This window comes from Amblyraja radiata, chromosome 26 (genome assembly GCF_010909765.2).
Source record: "Amblyraja radiata isolate CabotCenter1 chromosome 26, sAmbRad1.1.pri, whole genome shotgun sequence".
Taxonomy (NCBI): domain Eukaryota; kingdom Metazoa; phylum Chordata; class Chondrichthyes; order Rajiformes; family Rajidae; genus Amblyraja; species Amblyraja radiata.
In genome coordinates, this window is record NC_045981.1 from 11,704,528 (window position 1) to 11,724,705 (window position 20,178).

The 20,178-nt window shown below is 39.3% G+C and overlaps 1 protein-coding gene across 1 annotated transcript in view; it reads right to left on the reverse strand.

Moving 5' to 3' along the window:
- The window catches only part of LOC116987734 (E3 ubiquitin-protein ligase rnf213-alpha-like), a 145,335-nt gene extending 130,462 nt beyond the window's left edge, over positions 1-14,873 (reverse strand). Inside the window, exons 1-5 of the mRNA XM_033043966.1 lie at positions 14,711-14,873; positions 11,427-11,686; positions 6,293-6,508; positions 4,770-4,956; positions 839-985 (exon numbers count right to left, since the gene is read on the reverse strand). Of these exons, the coding sequence (XP_032899857.1) occupies positions 839-985; positions 4,770-4,956; positions 6,293-6,508; positions 11,427-11,686; positions 14,711-14,866 (966 nt within the window). The 5' untranslated portion in view covers positions 14,867-14,873. The remainder of the gene's footprint in view (positions 1-838; positions 986-4,769; positions 4,957-6,292; positions 6,509-11,426; positions 11,687-14,710) is intronic.
- Positions 14,874-20,178: the final 5,305 nt, after the last annotated feature.

Consider the following 20,178-nt stretch of genomic DNA (forward strand, 5'->3'; position numbering starts at 1 on the left):
GAAGACAGGTTCATGGATCCTTGGGTTGCCCCTTCCTGAAGTTAATAATCAGCTCCTTGATCTTGCTAAAGATGAGCAAAATTGTTGTTCTAGCACTACTCAACCAGATTATCTATCTCCCTCTTGTACTCTGATTCATAATTAGCCGTTATTAGCATTGGAGTGGAATCTGGCCACACAGTCGTGGGTACAGATAATGCAGCGGACTGAGAGTGCATGCTTGAGGTGCCCGTGCTGATGGTCATCATGGGGAAAGTGTTGTTGCCAATTCATACTAATTGAGGTCTGCCAATGAGGATATCGAAGATCCAGTTGCATAGGGATGAACAGTACGACAGTAGGTGTAGAGATGATGATGGTATTGTTCGATGTAGTCAATGAACAACAGCCTGATGCACATGTTCTTGTTGTCCAGCGCAGAGTGGAAAGGCAGCGAGGTCACATCCGCTGTCAGTATGTTGTGGCGGTAGGTGAATTGGAGTGAGTCTAGGTCCTTACAAAAACAGAAGTTGATATGCGTCATAACTGACCTCGCCCTAAAACACTACTCCAGTGGTTCAAAGTTCATAGTTTCCTAGCACCTCTCTGCCCAAAATTAATCTCAAATTTTGTAATGTCAAATGATATAATAGCCCAACTGATAGAAAAAGGAAAAGCCACGAGGCAATAGCCAACTAATATTTCAATAACAGCCAATTCACATTTGGGATACTAACAGTATTTCATTAAATCCTAACATTGAACAGTTAAAATGTAACACATCATCATATTCAAAACACAAATTAATAAATAAAAATATTATGTGCCATTTATATAGTGGATTTCAAAATTGTCTTACATGAAATTCATCTTGATTGAATTTTTGTTTTAGTGGTATTGAACTGAGGACAGCCTTTAGCCATTCTCTTGTTGTTGTTAAAGTCTTTGTTAATTCAGCGCTTGGCATTCGTGGATCTTCCTCACGTTGAGAGTGCTCACCAGCAACCTAGTTTTTGAAAAACAAATGTTTTCTCTAAACTTAAACCAGTATTGTATTAAATGCTTAAATACTGTAAACGATATCCAATTAAAATGTAATGATCGACATTTAATTTACCTAACCTTAATCTTATCGAATGTTATCATAACTTCTTTTATCCCATCTATTTATTCTGCTTCATTAGAAACAGCTTGCTTTCCAACATACAAATTTAAAATCAGATTCTAGTTTTTCACTTACCAATTTTTACATAAATTACAAACAGTACACATTCATTTTTAAGAAAATTAAAATTATGAAAATATCTGTAAAAATGGAAAGTATTGATGTCAGAAGTCATTACGATGGTTGTTTTACACAATTATTTGTTCTTACTGATACCTTTGATGAAGATCTTTTTAATTGAGCAATTTTGCTAATTAGCACAACCGAAGTGGCAATAATTTCTGTTAAGTCCACTTTTTTCATTGATTTACATATGTTTTCGTGGATTTTCAAACTGGCTTTCACACATGCTTCTAAACGTTCATCACATAGATCCCTAAACATAAAAATACATCTCTGTTAAGAGTCCATAATCTTAACTGTTTTTAATTACCACAGAATCAATGTGTGTCCAAAATTACCATAGATACCCAAATCAAAACGTATACACTTCTGAACCTGGTAGGCATAGACATCTAAGTTTTATTTCATGCTGAGCTTAGATCACCTTGTACCTTGTACAACTTCAGTCTTCACATTCATAGATATTTGCATGTGCAAATATAAATACATGCGCAGACACAAACACAAAGTATAAAATGTAATGCAAATCTCTCTCTCAAAATGTTTTAATTATTTTATTTTTTAAACTTCAATTTTGTTGTCAACACTTTTACTCCATTCTGAATTAGTATATTAGGTGATTAGTTTTAAGTGAAACAATCAACTTCCTTAAAAGCTACATGGCCTGTAAAGCAATATTTAAAAATATCTTCTTCTTGAAATGAGAATTTAACCACCTAGAGTCACTAATAATTTGACACATTTCCAAGAGCCAATCTTGTTGCAGGAATTAAATTGAAAAATTGATAAACAACAATCATTTGTTAAAGAAGGAACTGCGGATGCTGGAAAATTGAAGGTAGACAGAAATGCTGGAGAAACTCAGCGGGTGAGGGGGCATCTATGGAGCGAATGAAATAGGCGACATTTCGGGTCGAGACCCTTCTTCAAACTGATGGGGGGGGGGCGGAAAGAAGAAAGGAAGAGGCGGAGAAAGTGGGCTGTAGGAGAGCTGGGAAGAGGAGGGGAAAGAGGGAGAAAGCAGGGACTACCTAAAATTGGAGAAGTCAATGTTCATACCACTGGAGTGTAAACTACCCAAGCGAAATATCAGGAACATGAGGTGCTGCTCCTCCAATTTATGGTGGGCCTCACTCTGGCCATGGAGGAGGCCCAGGACAGAAAAGTCAGATTCGGAATGGGAGGGGGAGTTGAAGTGCTGAGCCACCGGGAGATCAGGTTGGTTATTACAAACCGAGCGGAGGTGTTGGGCGAAGCGATTGCCATCTTGGTCTCACCAATGTAGAGCAGCTGACACATAGAGCAGCGGATGCAATAGATGAGGTTGAAGGAGGTGCAGGTGAATCTCTGCTGCACCTGGAAAGGCTGCTTAGGTCCTTGGATGGAGTCAAGGGGGGAGGTATAGCGACAAGTGTAGCACTTCTTGCGGTTGCAAGGGAGAGTACCAGGAGAGGGGGTGGTTTGGGTGGGAAGGACGAATTGATCAGGGCGTTACGGAGGGAGTGGTCTTTGTGGAAAGCCGAAAGGGGAGGAGATGGGAAGATGTGGCCAGTGGTGGGATCCCGTTGGAGGTGGGGAAATGTCGGAGGATTATCTGTTGCAAGTGATGGCTGGTAGGGTGGATGATGAGGACAAGGGGACTCTGCCCTTGTTACGAGTGGGGGGAATGGGGAGTGAGAGCAGAGTTACGGGGTATAGAAGAAACACTGGTGAGAGCCTCATCTATAGTAGAAGAGGGGAACCCCCGTTCCCTAAAGAATGAGAACATTTCCGATGCCCTGATTTGGAACACCTCATCCTGGGTGCAGATGCGGCATAGATGGAAGAATTGGGAGTAGGGGATGGAGTCCTTACAGGAAGCAGGGTGGGAAGAAGTGTAGTCCAGATAGTCATGGGAGTCATGGGAGTCAGTGGGTTTATAGTAGATGTCGGTAAGTAGTCTGTCACCTGCGATGGAGATAGTGAGGTCTAGAAACGGTAGGGAGATGTCGGAAATGGTCCAGGTGTATTTGAGTGCTGGATGGAAGTTAGTGGTGAAATGGATGAAGTCAGTGAGTTCTGCATGGGTGCAGGAGGTAGCACAAATGCAGTCGTTGATGTAGCGGAGGTAGAGTTCGGGGATAGGGCCACGGTACGCCTCGAACAAGGATTGTTCGATGTACCCTACAAAGAGGCAGGCATAGCTTGGGCCCATGCGCATGCCCAGAGCTATGCCTTAGATTTGGATTTATCATTTTAGCCATACATTTTAGCCTCTGAGAACCAAGAATAAAATTGAATTTGAGAAAATATTTAAAAGTGAATTCGGTAAGATACTGAAAATTTTAATTTATGAACTAACAATTAGCTGGTTACTCTTTTCCGAGTTAGTTTGGTTGCTAAACCAATTCTTTATTTTGATGGGCATCAAAATATCCACAAGAAATCAAACACCCACAGCTAGATTCCCAATTAGAATATGCACCTAATGTTTATACGTCCATTTACATCAAAGTTAAAAGTTCATACAGACACTAACAATCTGGATTAACAACAGATCAGAAATATGTACTGATATTACAATTTGTGCACCTGTTCTGCTGACTGTACACAGTTCCTCCTGCAAGTTTCAAAACACGATTCAAACTCTGTGGTAATCCAGTGACATGCAAATAAATAGAATAACCAAGTTAATAATTGCTGTATTAAGAAAATTCATAAAAGTACAATTATTTAAAAAATAAAATATAAAAATATTGAAATTGTTCAATGGAATGGCTTGCAGAATGTGTCCAGCATTTTCATATGGCCATAAGGACAATTAGGCCATTGGGCCCATCAAGTCTACTCTGCAATTCAATCATGGCTGATCTATCTCTTCCTCCTAACCCCATTCTCCTGCCTTCTTCCCATAACCTCTGACGTCTGTACTAATCATTCATTTTGAATGTGTTTTGAGCAGCAGTTGCAGTTCACATGTGGGGAAAAAAGCAGAAAGCAATTTGTATGCAGCAAAGCCTCGCAATGTTAATGGAATATCAACCTTTGTCAGAAAACAGTGTCTCCGACACTGATCAATTGATCCTGATTCTGAGCACACTGTAAATAATTTAGGGTCGTATTACAAGCATTTGTATACTCTGCAGGGAAACTCGTTGCACATGCTACCTTCTGACCTTGGGCTAGTAACTCATTTGACTTATTATTATGAAACAACAATGAGCCAAATGAGGTGCTGCCAAAGATCATAGCCTATGCATTGAGTTTACTTGAAGATACAAATGTTTGTAATAGGAGACAAAATTATCATTTAAGCAGAATACGTGCACCAGGCTCTGACATAGGTTCACTTGATCAGCATCCTATTAATTAAAGGAATCTGAATTTGAAGGAATTGAATAGCATGTTTTAGAGGGAGACCACTGAGTTCAATAATTTGTCACTACCTGCCGGAGTGTGGATTTCAATTCATTTTATTTGGCTTATCCTGACTAAGCAATATAACTTTTTTTCAAATACAAACCTCTATTGAAATAGGTCCAGTCTTCCATCTCTGAATGATTCCTTGCAGAACATCGAGCAGATTAGGTGTAATCGTCATCAAGTAATCTGGCAAAGCTTTTGATGGCAATAAGGTAAACCAAGAACGAGCTAAAAGTCGATCTACTTCCATTAAATGCTTACTTTTGCACATGAGTTCAAGTAGCTCCCTGAAGAAAATAATTCATAAATTAATTGCAATGTATTGAGTTATGTACAGTGAACAGCCCACAAATCACAACGCATCTTGAATACGGAATAAATAAAACATGAAAAAAACATCTGAGAAAAAGTCTGAATAAATCTTATATCCCCCATTTTTAAATAGGGATATGACTGTCACAACAGAACACAATTTAGCACCAGACATGACAAAAATCTCATATGCTCAAAGAAATACACAGTTATATTGCGCAGAATAGTTTTTCAGCCCAACAGATTCCCCCCTGAGCTGCATTTGGCCCATATCCCTCAAAACATTTCCTATCCAGTACCCGTCCAAATGCCTTTTAAGCGTCGCAATTGTATCTTCCTCTACCACTTCCTCTGACAGCTCATTTCATATATTCACCACCCACTGTGTGAAAAACATGTTCCTCAGATCCCCTTTAAACCCTTTACCCTCTCGTCTTAACTTTAAGACCCTCCAGTTTTTACTCCCCTACCTTAGAAGAAAAAAGTGACCATCTATGCCCCTCATGCTTTGATTTGTCGGATGTTCAGTGTACATAACTAAATACATTTTATAAAGCTCTATATGGTAAACCCCCCATAACTGAGGCAGAAAATTCTTCAAATTCCTTTCATTCCAAGTACTAAGAATATCAAATATCCATTCCACCAAGATTTCACCTGCTCGTTGTTTTCCTCTTTTTATATAATTTTTAACAGGGAAAACAGTTCCAGTTTACCCAGATAACTCAAGCCCTCCCAAGTCCAGGCAACATTTGTGTGAATCTTTTCTGCTCAATCTCGTTTAATCACATCCTTCCTATGGTGTGGTAACCAGAACTACACACAATTAGGTGTGGTTTCATCAACACTGGGACATCATGGCGCAGCGGTAGAATTGCTGCCTTAGAGCGCCGGAGACCCGGGTTCGATCCCGACTATGGGTGCTGTCTGTACGTTCTCTCCGTGACCTCCGTGGGTTTTCACCGAGATCTTCGGTTTTCTCCCACACTCCAAAGGGGTGGGTACATTAGCTTGGTAAATGTAAAAATTGTCCCTAGTGTGTGTAGGATAGTGTTAATATGCGGGAATCGCTGGTCGGCGCGGTCCCGGTGGGCCGAAGGGCCTGTTTCCACGCTGTAATTCTAAACTAAACAAAACATATTGTACATCTGCAACATGATGTCCCAGCTATTTTACTCAGTGCTCCCTCTAATGAAGGAAACTATGCCATACACCTTCACCACCTTGTCTACCTCTACCCCCATCCCTGAACAGCATTGTATAAAATCTCAATGCCCTATTGTCATTACAATAATTTTCAAAAAGCCTTACCTTTGAACTTTGTCATTAATGTTTTCCCTAAAAGTAATAAAAGGAAGCCCATCAAGTCCAGCCCAGCTGTCTTCAGTCTGACTATTATCCAAAAAAACTGGGCTCGCTAAATTGGATGAAAAACCAAATAAATGCAGAACAGGAATCACTTGCACCAATCCTGTTATTGTTTTGCCGATACATCTAACCATCATCTGCTTTAGTATTGTTGGAATCCTATATGTATATTAAAAAAAGTCAGATTATCAAGTAAATTAAGCAGAAAAGAGAACATTTTAACCATGTTAGAATTACTGTCAGTTGATTAAATACAAGTATAAACAAATTCCATTAGACCACCCTGAATCTTAATTCAATATTGTATCACCCAAGTTTATTTTTAATTTGAAATAATAAGCTATTTGTTCAAACAAACCAGCACTGAATAAGGAGCCAGGAGAGTTTAACCAAAGTACAGTTTATGTCAGAGCTAGTCGAATTAACCTGACTCTTAAAATGATTTGTACTTGCTACACATTTACCAAGGGCTACAACAGCTTCTTGGAAGGAAGCACATTAAAGACATCGAGACAAATATCAAAAGTATACTAGACTATTACAAAAGACCCTCGGGCTATTTCTCAGAGAAGTATTCTCACAGAAATAATCTATCAAGCCCCTTCAGAATGTTGTCAATAAAAAAAGAATTTGATCCATAAATCTGATACCAAAAAAGAAAATGCTGGAAACATTCAGCTGGTTAGGCGTTATTTGTAGAGAGAGAAATGGAGTTAAAGTTTCAAGCACTTGTTACTTTGTCCAAACTGATAAATGAAATGTCAAGAATCAAGAGTGGTTTATTGTCATATGTCCCAGATACAACAATGAAATTTTTACTTGCTGCAGCACAACAAAATGTGAAATGATAAATGAAATGAAAAGTCTGAAGAAGGGTCTCGACTTGAAACATCACCCATTCGTTCTCTCCAGATGCTGCCTGTCCCACTGATTTACTCCAGCATTTTGTCTCCCTTAAATGAAATGTTAACCCTGTTGCTCTTGAAACAGATGGCCCTTGGTCTGCAGAGTTTTCCCAACATTTTCAGCCTTCGCTCAGAAGATTGTAGGTTTCAGTATGATGACTTCCCATTTCTTTAAACTCCTGAGAGTTTTGGAAAATTCTACTCACAAGACTCCCACACTCCCACATATCAATCTAGCGAACGGTAGCGGCACCTAGTGGTTCGGCCACTCCTGCTATCCGAATCCTCGGCAACCCTGGGAGGGGTCACGAGATACATGTGGGTGTGTCCTTGTATATAAGTCCTTCCCTCTCTCGCTCTCTTTCTCTTCTGCTTCCTCTCACTTCATGAGTGTCCTGCCACCACAGCAGGAGCACAACTGAGCCCACGAGGCAACAGCCTCTCAACAACTACGACTATTATGTTAGAGTGTTAAACGTCCATGTATTTCCAACCTACAATGGCTGAATAAAGAATCAATTTATTCACTACGTTTGCGTCTCTACAGAACCTTCTTTATATAAGGACACTAAAATTATCTACTTTTAGACTTTAGAGATACATAATGGAAACAGGCCCTTTGGCCCACCAACTCCAGGCCGACCCCTTATATTAGCACTATCCTACACATTAGGGACAATTTACAATTCACAGAAGCAATTTAATCTACAAGCCTGCACTGCAAATGCAGCCATCAGGTATTGTATCATAAGCAAATGTATATATTAAGGGCCTGTCCCACGAGCATGCGACTGCATGCGGCAAGCGCGACCTAACATGGTCGCTTGAGCCGTACGGCCTCGCAGGGCCGGTCCCACTTCGATCGCCGGAGCCGTATGGAGTTGTGCGGATCTGGTCCCGACATCGGGCGGGGCTCCGGAAAACTGACAGTGTTCAAAAATTTTGCGCGGCAACGGCCTGCCGGCCCACAGCCGCATTGAGGCCGTACGCACCGCCTCGACGGGCATAGGCAGTGTCTTGACGCCATACGCAGTGTCTTGACGCCATACGTCACGTGCGAACTTCCCGCGGACTTCGCTCGAACTTCATGTCACTCACTCGACCTCTGCGCGGCCCTCACTTCTGGTTTGGTCGCGCTTGCCGCATGCAGTTGCATGCTGGTGGGACCGGCCCTGTACGGGGATCACTCGACCTCCGCGCGACCCCCGCGCGGGCCCCGCTTCCGGTTTGGTCACGCTTGCCGCATGCAGTCGCATGCTCGTGGGACAGGCCCTGTTTACTCTATTTCTTAACCCAAAGCATTAATATTGATTGATGACACTGGGACCACAACATAATCCATATAACTTGCCCATGGTCAGAATCCCCCAACCTGAAAATGACCCGTTTATTCCTTTTCTCATTTTCTATTCATTAACCATCTCTGAATCTATGCACCTGAGTCCTGAACTCTAATTTTATTTATCAATTCCCCTTGTAGAATTTCACCAAAGATCTTTTGAAAATCCAATTGCATCACATCATCTAATTTGCACTCCTCTATTCTGTTAGTTATATTCTCAAATATGCTCCAACAGTTTTATTTAAATGTGATTTAAAACTTTCATTCTGTGTGGACTGTGTCCAATCTTATCATTATCTTCTAAGTGCCCTGACACTAAAAACAGCAAGTATTTTCTTGCAACTTATATCAGATTTAATGGTGTTTTCGTCCTTGCTTTTTCCATAAGCAGTGAGTATATTTGTTACCTTCCAAAATGTGGGAATCATTCTGGAACCCATACAATTTGGAAGATGTCAACTAGAATAACCACAATATCCATAGCCATCTCTGAAAGCTCTGAATTACAAGTGGTCAGGTCTTAGGAATTAATCATCTTTCAGTCCCATTACTTCTCAATACAATTATTTTTTACTATTGTAGTCTTCTTTGTTTCTTAGTTATTTTGGAAATATACTCCTTAATTTCCTGGACATTTTCTTTTGTCTTTTTCTTTGAAGGTACATATGAAATCTTTAACTGCACTGACAATTCCCTAGTTCTCAACATAATTTCTCCTGCCTCAGTCAGTAAGGAACCCAAATTAACATATGCTAAAATGGTTATTTTTACTTATCAACTTGTTATTGTTCTGCTTTTATATTTCTCATTGGACCACATTCACATTCTACTTCTTTCTATCAGACCCTTCTCCCCATTGCTCAATTTCTGGGGTTTTTAATCCTCCATTTTATATCTTTGCATTTTTGGCAATGCCATAAGCCCTTTCCTTTAATATGATACTATATTCACCTACTCTCTTGATAACCACAGGAGGCCACATTTCCTCTTGGGCTCTTCTTCGCCCAAATGGGCTACACCTGATTTATAAACTTAAATACATTTTTATAAACATTGCTTGTTTACTGTCATACTTTCTTGTGGTGTTTCCTGATATACCAGATAGGCACAAAAGGCTGGAGTAACTCAGTGGGACAGATAGCATCTCTGGAGAGAAGGAATCAGTGACGTTTCGAGTGGAGACCCTTCTTCAGACTGGTTAGGGATAAGGGAAATTAGAGATATAGACGGTGATGTGGAGAGATAAAGAACAATGAATGAAAGATATGCCAAAAAAGTAACGATGATAAAGGAAACAGGCCATTGTTAGCTATTTGTAGGGTGAAAACGAGAAGCTAGTGCGTCTTGGGTAGGGGAGGGATGGAGAGAGAGGGAATATCGGGGCTACCTGAAGTGAGAGAAATCAATATTCATACCACTGGGCTGTAAGCTAATCAAGCAAAATATGAGATGCTGTTCCTCCAATTTGCGTTTAGCCTCACTCTGACAATGGAGGAGACCGAGGACAGAAATGTCTGTGTAGGAATGGGAAGGAAAATTAAAATGTGCAGCAATCGGGAGATCAGGTAGGTTCCGGTGGGCTGAGCGAAGGTGTTCCGCAAAACGATCGCCCAATCTGCGTTTGGGCTCACCGATGTATAAGAGTCCACAGCTTGAACAACGGGTACAGTAGATGAGGTTGGAGGAGGTGCAAGTGAGCCTCTGCCTAACCTGAAATGACTGTCGGGGTCCCTGGACAGTCGAGGGAGCTGGTATAGCGACAGGTGTTGCATCTTCTCCAGTTGCAGGGGAAGGTACCTGGGGAGGGGTTGTTTGCGTGGGAAGGGGTGAGTTAACGAGGGAGTTGCAGAGGGAACGGACTCTGCGGAAGGCGGAAAGGGGTGGAGATTGGGAAATGTGGCTACTGGTGGGATCCTGTTGGAGGTGGCGGAAATTTCAGAGGATTATGTGTTATGCCTAATGTACCAGATAGTTTGACACCTCACGCCTTTGTATTTGCTTGATTCAGACTCAAGAAATTGGTTTAACAATGCACTTACTCACTTTCAGTCTTTATATTAAATTACATATCATGATCACTGCTCTTTAAATGTCTTTAGCAAAAAGATCACTTAATTCTTTCTCACTACACAATGCTGGATCTAAAATTGTCAGATCGTTTTTTGTTGCTCAGATTACTGATCTGGAAAAACATCTCTTATTAACTGCTAAATTTAGTTTCCCAGTTTACATGTTGATTATAATACATGGTCATTGTATTATCCTTGATTCACGCATTTCTAATTTTCACATCTACACTCTGTTTATTACCATTACTATATCAGGACCCATACATAACTGCTACAAATGCTTACTGCTCCTTAACTCATCGACATTGAGTCTACTTGTTTCCTGAGCCAAGGCACTTCATCAACACTCCCTTTATCTAATTCTTTAATATCAGAATAACCTCATCTAAAAGTATCATGGTAGATTTAAATGATCTTGGTCACTTTTCAATTATGTCTCCATAATTTGCATCATTAATTCTACAATTTGTTACAAATGTTATCCACTTTCAGATAAGGAACCTTCAATGTTGCCTTTGTACCAGTTTTTTCCTGCTCTGACTCTAAAAGGAGGTATACTCTAATGTTTGTATTCATTGCCATTCCCTGATAGACTTTGTGCACATACACCGACATATTGTTACACTGGAATACTGTAAAACATCAGAATGTAAAACCTCAGTTTTTTAAATAATTATTAAAGAGAATCAACTTTTAGCGTACACGTGTAGAATGGCTAGATACATATTCCGTTACGTTTGAACTATTTACACAGTTCTTACTTCTTCTCAAAATAGAAACTTTCTTTAAGAGTCTTGAATTCCACGGTGATGATATTTGCTGATAATTGTTGTACACTAAAAAATTCACAAACTTTAGCCAGTTCAGAATTTGACCATTCAAGACCATATTCGTCAGACAGGACCAATATTAGAATACCAGTTCGTAGGCGGTTTTGCACATCATGCGTCTTGGTTTCTGAAACTTGATTATTTGGATGTCGAAACATTTTCTTTAAAGCATTTTTCAGAATATCCTGAACCTAAATAATAAACATAAATCTGTGAACTTATTTTCACATGCAGTTAGAAACATAGAAATTAGGTGCAGGAGTAGGCCATTCGTCCCTTCGAGCCTGCACCGCCATTCAATATGATGATGGCTGATCATCCAACTCAGTATCCCGTACCTGCCTTCTCTCCATAACCCCCGATCCCTTTAGCCACAAGGGCCACATCTAACTCCCTCTTAAATATAGCCAATGAACTGGCCTCGACTACCCTCTGTGGCAGAGAGTTCCAGAGATTCACCATTCTCTGTGTGAAAAAAGTTCTTCTCATCTCGGTTTTAAAGGATTTCCCCCTTATCCTTAAGCTGTGACCCCTTGTCCTGGACTTCCCCAACATCGGGAGCAATCTTCCTGCATCTAGCCTGTCCAACCCCTTAAGAATTTTGTAAGTTTCTATAAGATCCCCTCTCAATCTCCTAAATTCTAGAGAGTATAAACCAAGTCTATCCAGTCTTTCTTCATAAGACAGTCCTGACATCCCAGGAATCAGTCTGGTGAACCTTCTCTGCACTCCCTCTATGGCAATAATGTCCTTCCTCAGATTTGGAGACCAAATCTGTACGCAATACTCCAGGTGTGGTCTCACCAAGACCCTGTACAACTGCAGTAGAACCTCCCTGCTCCTATACTCAAATCTTTTTGCTATGAAAGCTAACACACCATTCGCTTTCTTCACTGCCTGCTGCACCTGCATGCCTACTTTCAATGACTGGTGTACCATGACACCCAGGTCTCGCTGCATCTCCCCTTTTCCTAGTCGGCCACCATTTAGATAATAGTCTGCTTTCCTGTTTTTGCCACCAAAATGGATAACCTCACATTTATCCACATTATACTGCATCTGCCAAACATTTGCCCACTCACCCAGCCTATCCAAGTCACCTTGCAGTCTCCTAGCATCCTCCTCACAGCTAACACTGCCCCCCAGCTTAGTGTCATCCACAAACTTGGAGATATTGCCTTCAATTCCCTCATCCAGATCATTAATATATATTGTAAATAGCTGGGGGCCCAGCACTGAGCCTTGCGGTACCCCACTAGTCACTGCCTGCCATTGTGAAAAGGACCCGTTTACTCCTACTCTTTGCTTCCTGTTTGCCAGCCAGTTCTCTATCCACATCAATACTGAACCCCCAATGCCGTGTGCTTTAAGTATGTATACTAATCTCTTATGTGGGACCTTGTCGAAAGCCTTCTGGAAGTCCAGATACACCACATCCACTGGTTCTCCCCTATCCACGCTACTAGTTACATCCTCGAAAAATTCTATAAGATTCGTCAGACATGATTTACCTTTTGTAAATCCGTGCTGACTTTGTCCAATGATTTCACCACTTTCCAAATGTGCTGCTATCCCATCTTTAATAACTGACTCTAGCAGTTTCCCCACTACCGATGTTAGACTAACTGGTCTGTAATTCCCCGTTTTCTCTCTCCCTCCCTTCTTAAAAAGTGGGGTTACGTTTGCTACCCGCCAAACCTCAGGAACTACTCCAGAATCTAAAGAGTTTTGAAAGATTATTACTAATGCATCCACTATTTCTGGAGCTACTTCCTTAAGTTCTCGACCATATGGATAAAAAACATTAAATATGTTTTTAGATGTGGAAAGGATCTTATTAGTGACACAAATTTCCTTGGAATAGCACCACAAATTAAATTTTGTGCAATCAATCCAGAGATGTCTTTTACAATCCCACTTTATCCAACTTCCACTGCGGCTTGTCTGACATTTCCTAACAGGTATATTCTTCAAAATGATGGTGTGAAGAGATTTGATGTAAATAGATTATCTAAGGTGCTATGTTGTGAGTCAAGTGTCAATGTCATTGTATGAACAAATGAAATGCATAAAGTCCAAATCCATTGTTAAAGTTTTTCTGGAATTCTTATTAAAGCACTGATTATTATTTGCAGAATTTTGAAACTGGATAACATTGCACTTTACTTTAATTTTTATATTTCACCATTCTTAAAATAAATGTCATAATATTGTATGTGAGAGGTAGAGGTTTTACTTGACAGTACTGGGACAGTACAGTAATGCATTTCGTTGTCTCTGTACTGTACACTGACAATGACAATTAAAATTGAATCTGAATCTGACAAGCCAGCCGGATTTTGCCTAGTCATGGATTTTGATTGAATGGGAGCATATTCCCAGTACTGGTATTTAGTTGCACCAGGGTGGGACTCCTTGTTTAAGCATTGGTGACATAATCAGCGATTCATGATTCCCGATGTTGGGGAAGTCCAGAACAAGGGGTCACAGTTTAAAGATAAGGGAGAAGTCTTTTAGGACCGAGAAGAGAATTTTTTTTTCACACGTGAATCTGTGGAATTCTCTGCCACAGTAAGTTGTTGAGGCCAGTTCATTGGCTATATTTAAGAAGGAGTTAGATGTGGCCCTTATGGCTTAGAGGGATCAGGGGGTATGGAGAGAAGGCAGGTACAGGATACTGAGTTGGATGATCAGCCATGACCATATTGAATGGCGGTGCAGGCTCGAAGGGCCGAATGGCCTACTCCTGCACCTATTTTCTATGTTTTCTATGTTTCTGTGTTCTGTGGTAAGTTCCAATGCAAGTGGTAGCAGTATCATTGGAGAAACAGTTTCTTAAATCATAAATGGGCAACCTAAACGCAGAGAGTGCAGGATAGTAAGTACATTTATTTCCTTTATAAAAAGGCAAGAATTGCCAAGGGATTTGCTTCTCAAACACGAGATTAAAGATTGATGAATGGAAGCAGTCCAGAATATGACTGTATGATACAAAGGACTGCAGGACAGCAAGCAATGAATTTAGGACGGTCGGCCATTTAACCCGGCTCACGCATTCAATACAAACATGGCTGGTTTTTCATATCAAAGACATATTCCCATTCCCTTGGCTTGTACCTTAATTCCTCATTTACCATATGTATTAAAAAGATATGAGACTGAGATAAAAAATATAAACAGAAGAAGTCATTCCAACTATTAATAATCTGACTTACGTCTTTCATCCCAAAGGAAAGAGACCAAGAAAATGGCCTTTCTTTAAAAACCATAGGATTTTTATATACTGCATCGAATTGCCGTAGCTGTTGCAGGAAATTCTTCAAATTCTTTTCATTCCAAGTTGCAAGAATATCAAATATCGAATCCACCATGATTTCACCTGCTTGTTGCTTTCTTTTTGTATATTTTCGACGTATGACGTAAGAAATATTTTCTGTCCAACTTGGATCGTGTGATGCACAGATAATATCATCGTACTGATGCCACTCTGGTGAAATATAAAGTGGCTGACATGAGCGAGGCCGGCGAGCGGCAGGAGTGAGGCGTTCAGACAGAGAGCACTGCCAGAGGTGAGCTGGCAGGCAGAAGGCGCTGAGGTGGCGGCCGGTTCCGCTGTCCGGTCCCGGCGGCCGCTCTCAGCCACCCGAGCTACTTCCCTCCCGGCCACAGTGCAGTGGCTCCGTGCCCGGAATGCCGCGGCAGCAATGAGTGAGTTGCTGGCATAATCCCCGACCTCCCTCCTTCTCAACGCTCCTGCCCGTGCTGACCCGGGCCAGACTCCCCACACGCTGTGAAAGGAAGTCTCCCCCCAATTGGTCCCTTGAACTAGTATTGTCATTCAATAAGCATTTGTATTTGCTTGATTCAGACTCAAGAAATTGGTTTAGCAATGCACTTACTCACTTTCAGTCTTTATATTAAATTACATGATATCATGATCACTGCTCTTTAAATGCCTTTAGCAAAAAGATCACTTAATTCTTTCTCACTACACAATGCTGAATCTAAAATTGTCAGATCGTTTTTTGTTGCTCAGATTACTGATCTGGAAAAACATCTCTTATTAACTGCAAAATTTATTTTCCCAGTTTACATGTTGATTATAATACATGGTCATTGTATTATCCTTGATTCACATGTTTCTAATTTTCACATCTACACTCTGTTTATTACCATTACTATATCAGAACCCATACATAACTGCTGCAAATGCTTACTGCTCCTTTATGAGTGAGTGAGTTGCTGGCATAATCCCCGACCCCCCTCCTTCTCAACGTTCCTGCCCATGCTGACCCGGGCCAGACTCCCCACACGCTGTGAAAGGAACTCTCCCCCCAATTGGTCCCTTTAACTAGTATTATCATTCAATAAGATCACAACTGATTCAACTTGTCCTGGTGTGCTCCCGTTTTCCCCACCATCTCTTCACCTGCCATCACCCTCCACCCCCCACCCATTCAGTAATTCAGAATGGAGGAGATCTGGAAGCCTTGTGCAAATTGAATTGTTACTTTCTTTATTTTGATTTTTTTTTTTTTTTTTTTTGAGTGTGTGAAATTCTATGTCATGCCAGCCTTTTTTCAAAATGTAGCAACTCTAAATGTGGGTGCGTTTTCGACGCAGGTGCATCTTCATTGCCGGGAAATACGGTATGTTTAACAAACTATTCATACAGCCTGCTGATTAGGAAAGAAATCCGATTCATTTCAGATAAATCTAAGCTGCCTGCCTGTCAAATGTGAGGATTGGGCAAATTCAAGCTTATTTCACATAAGCAACACTGTAGACATTTTAATGTTGTTGTGTAAAATGCATCTGGAATGCCAATTGGAAAATATATTGCTTTGCCAAAATAATACAAAGTTGAGAATGTAGCATGAGCAAATGAGCTCATGATTTTGTTTATGCTAAAAACACAGGCCACATGTTCCTATAACATATGAATATAATTGATGATGTATGCCAGGGACTAGAATCATACAACACAGAGACAGGCCTTTGGCCCAAATGCACAGTCTTGTACAACTACAACATAACATCCCAATTTCTATTCTAAATGATGAATGCCTGTGTGCCAAAAGCCTCCTTCACTATTCTGTTTACCTGTGACACTACATTCAGGGATCTATGTACTTGTCTCCTAGGTCCCTCTGTTCTTCAAACCTCTACAGGTTCTTCCCGTTCACTTTTAATGTCCTACTGCAGTTTGACTTCCGAAAATGCAATGTTACACTTTTTCGAATTTAACTTCATTTTCCATTCCTCACTTCACTGGTCGGGATCCCTGCTGTAATTCTTGATGAACCTCATCACTGTCTATTATATCACTATTTTTAGTGTCATCTGCAAACTTAATAACCTTGCCTTGTACATTCTCAACCAAATCATTTAAATAGATGATAAACAACAATAACAATCTATCTAGAATTGAGAAATATTTCACAAATTATGAAAGGTCTTGTAGGAAAGTGTGTTAGATTTCAAGTTTCCTGCCAATTTTTTGATAAGAGTTCATGGCAGAAAAATCTGTTCAAACACTGTACTCGGTTCCTAGGAGCGATCTTTTTTTTAAACTAAAGGTAACATAGAACCAAGTCTAACTAATACCTCTGATATACATAATGAAGCACCGGGGATCATGCAGGATGCTTATAATAATCTGCTATCTTTCTTAAAATACATTCAAAACCATAATGAGTAAAATAAACAATGTTGTATATTTAAAAGATATTTTGTACATGGAAGCCATATGCAATTTAAGTCAAGATAGATTGATCACAAAATATGAAACAGGACCAAGAGGGCCAACCGATTTGCCAAATATGAGAACAAAAGACAGTTTTATAACATTTCATTGCAGAGTGCATAGGATAGTAAATTAGTATCATTTTGAAAAAGAGACTAGTTGTAAACCCAATGGTAAGAAACTAATTGTATAGACCTTCTTACCTCTTTCATGAAGCAAATGTCGGTTTATAACTAAGCAACGATTTATGTTCCAATCTTTTGCTGAGTCAGAATTATAAATAAATTCATACAGCACAGTATTGTCACGTATGACTGCGTACTTATAAGGATGGTGTTTTTCAATCTTGTCTTTATGAACAAAATAGCATCCTTTAATTAAGTATCCATGTTCTCCTAAATCCCTGTTGGAAGTGAAGTATAAATAATTTATAATAATTGACCCAAAAGAAACAAATAATTCAAATGTAATAAATCTCATTTTTTTTAAAATAAAGTACAAATCAAAACTAAGCAATAAAAGCAGGGAGTTATACAGAGCAAGAATCAATACGTGAGCATGGGCAGAGATGGAAGTGTTCTTTTCGATCTTAGATGGTTATATAAACTTAAAGCAGCAAATATTTTGATCTTTAATTTATTTTTGTGCTCCACTCAAGAATAAAAATAAATTAGAATAATTAATCCATTGAAGGAAGGACAATATATTGCGGCATCAACCACTTAATTTGGGTAATTCACAGATCCACTGGCATCACAGATGAATAACTTGTTAAAAAGTTATATTTCTGTTCTCCAAGCTAGAAGAGCATTGTGCACGAGAAACTATAATTAACAAAAAATAAATATATTAGTTTAAAAAAAATTAAACCACACAAATTCTAATTGATTAAATATGCAAAACATTCTTAGATTAAGATGGCAGAATCTTAGATTAAGCGGATGCGCAAACGTACAGAGCTGTGTGACCCCAGACAACTATACTTGCAATGTCTGAAACTGGAAGGTCAATCAGTGAACTCACAGTGAGCATGGAAAATGCAGAATTGGATGAAGAATGCTGCAACGGAGCTCCCAGTAACACAGATTATACAAAGTTGATATGTTTTTATGAAACAGAAATTATGTTTGGCAAATCTTTGAGTTGTTTGATGTTCTAACTAAGAAGGCATTTAATAAAATGTCATCTGTGAATTGGGTCATGGATTAGGTGGAGCTAACTAAGATCTAGGGTTGTGCCAAATGAACAAGTTTATGATGAGCTGAATTCATCATTGAGTTCAACCATAATGCATTGACAGGCTGAGGGCAAAAACTGATAAGAACTGAGACCCCATTCAACTGAAGGGGTCGCTGATTCTGTGGGGGAAATGAGTGAAATGACTCCATTTATTTTGATATTTTTAATTATTTGCTTGGAATTTAAGAACTTTTAAAACTTTTTAACTAATTGCTTTCTACAATCCATGAGTCAGCGTCTCAAACTTTTATTTATGTGTGCTGAAGGTACCCAATACATGGAGAGATCAGAAACTAGCACAATCATGATCAACGCAATTCCTTCCAGTCGGTTACGTGATAAATATGCAAACATACTCTTCATTATTCTTAAATTCAAAAACATTTCAAACAAAACTAAAACCCGGCCAGAAAAGGATTCAAGCAATTAAAACTCATAATCAAATGTAAACTTACTTATCTACTTTCATTTCCAATATGTTTGTTTTCCAGTTATCAGCAAGAGTTCCTGATCTGATAACTACTTTATCTTTACATGGATCGAATTTAAAATCCTTTGACAGTATTGCATGAAAGTAAATGGAAACCGTGTCTTCAGGTTTTAAGTTTGTGTAACTGCAGATTTAAAACAACAAGCTTATTACAAACAAAATCATAGTAATACTTGATAAGTCAAAAAATATTTGATGATTCATATTAGTGCTATTTCCCTTTAGATAATTTTGTTCCCAGTTATAACAGTGATTAAAAAAAGACATTAGATAACTGATATTACATCAGAAACTATGATTACTGCAGATGCTGAAAATATAAAACAATAACAGTAAATGCTAAAAGTATTCAGAGGGTCAGACCACATCAGTGGGAAGAGAGTCAACCTTTCAGGTTGGAGATTCTTCATCAGAACTTTAGTCAAGGTCTCTGACCTGAAACATTAACTTTGTTTCTCTACTCGCACTTGCAACCTGTCCCTATGAGTGTTATAAGATAAAACTATCTGAATCAACTGGTCACATTTATAGCAGGCTTTCAAAGTGGTGAGGACAAGCAGGATTAGAATTCTTTGGAATATGGAAACCGGGTAGTAGTCATTATTTCAAATTATTTGCAAAAGAGGACAATGGCAATTACACAAGAAACAGGCTAAGGATAAATGTAAACATGGTTGATCATTATAACTAGCAAGGAGAAAGTGGACAAATTGTAAATGCAAGAGGCCATGAAGCAAGAAGACATGTTGAATTAAACAAAACAAGCTAATAGGTTGCAACTAACAATAAAGTAATCCCTAATAAATAAAATGCAATATTAAGAGGAATAGGCAAGCGTTGCAGAAAATAATCTAAAAGGCAAAAATCCAAAAGGTGATCCAGAAGGAGAAAAATTAGAAGAAAAAAGTGCTTCAAATACATCCTACTGGCCAAAGCAGGTAATCATATTGATAAACCCGAAATTAAAAAACTTTAACAGGGAAATATCCACCGAAACAAAATTCAGAATAACAGGATGTGAGATGAAGGACAGGAAGTTCTCAGCTAAAATCCAGCAAAGATCATCTAAAATTTTGCATTAAAAATAGTCAAAATTTACTAAATTATTCTTTTCCCACCTTAAGCCAGAAATCATTTCCTTTGAATACCTTTTTTGCTGGGTTTTTTCCTTCCTGCTTAATAAAGTTTTATCTGTATCAGCACGATTG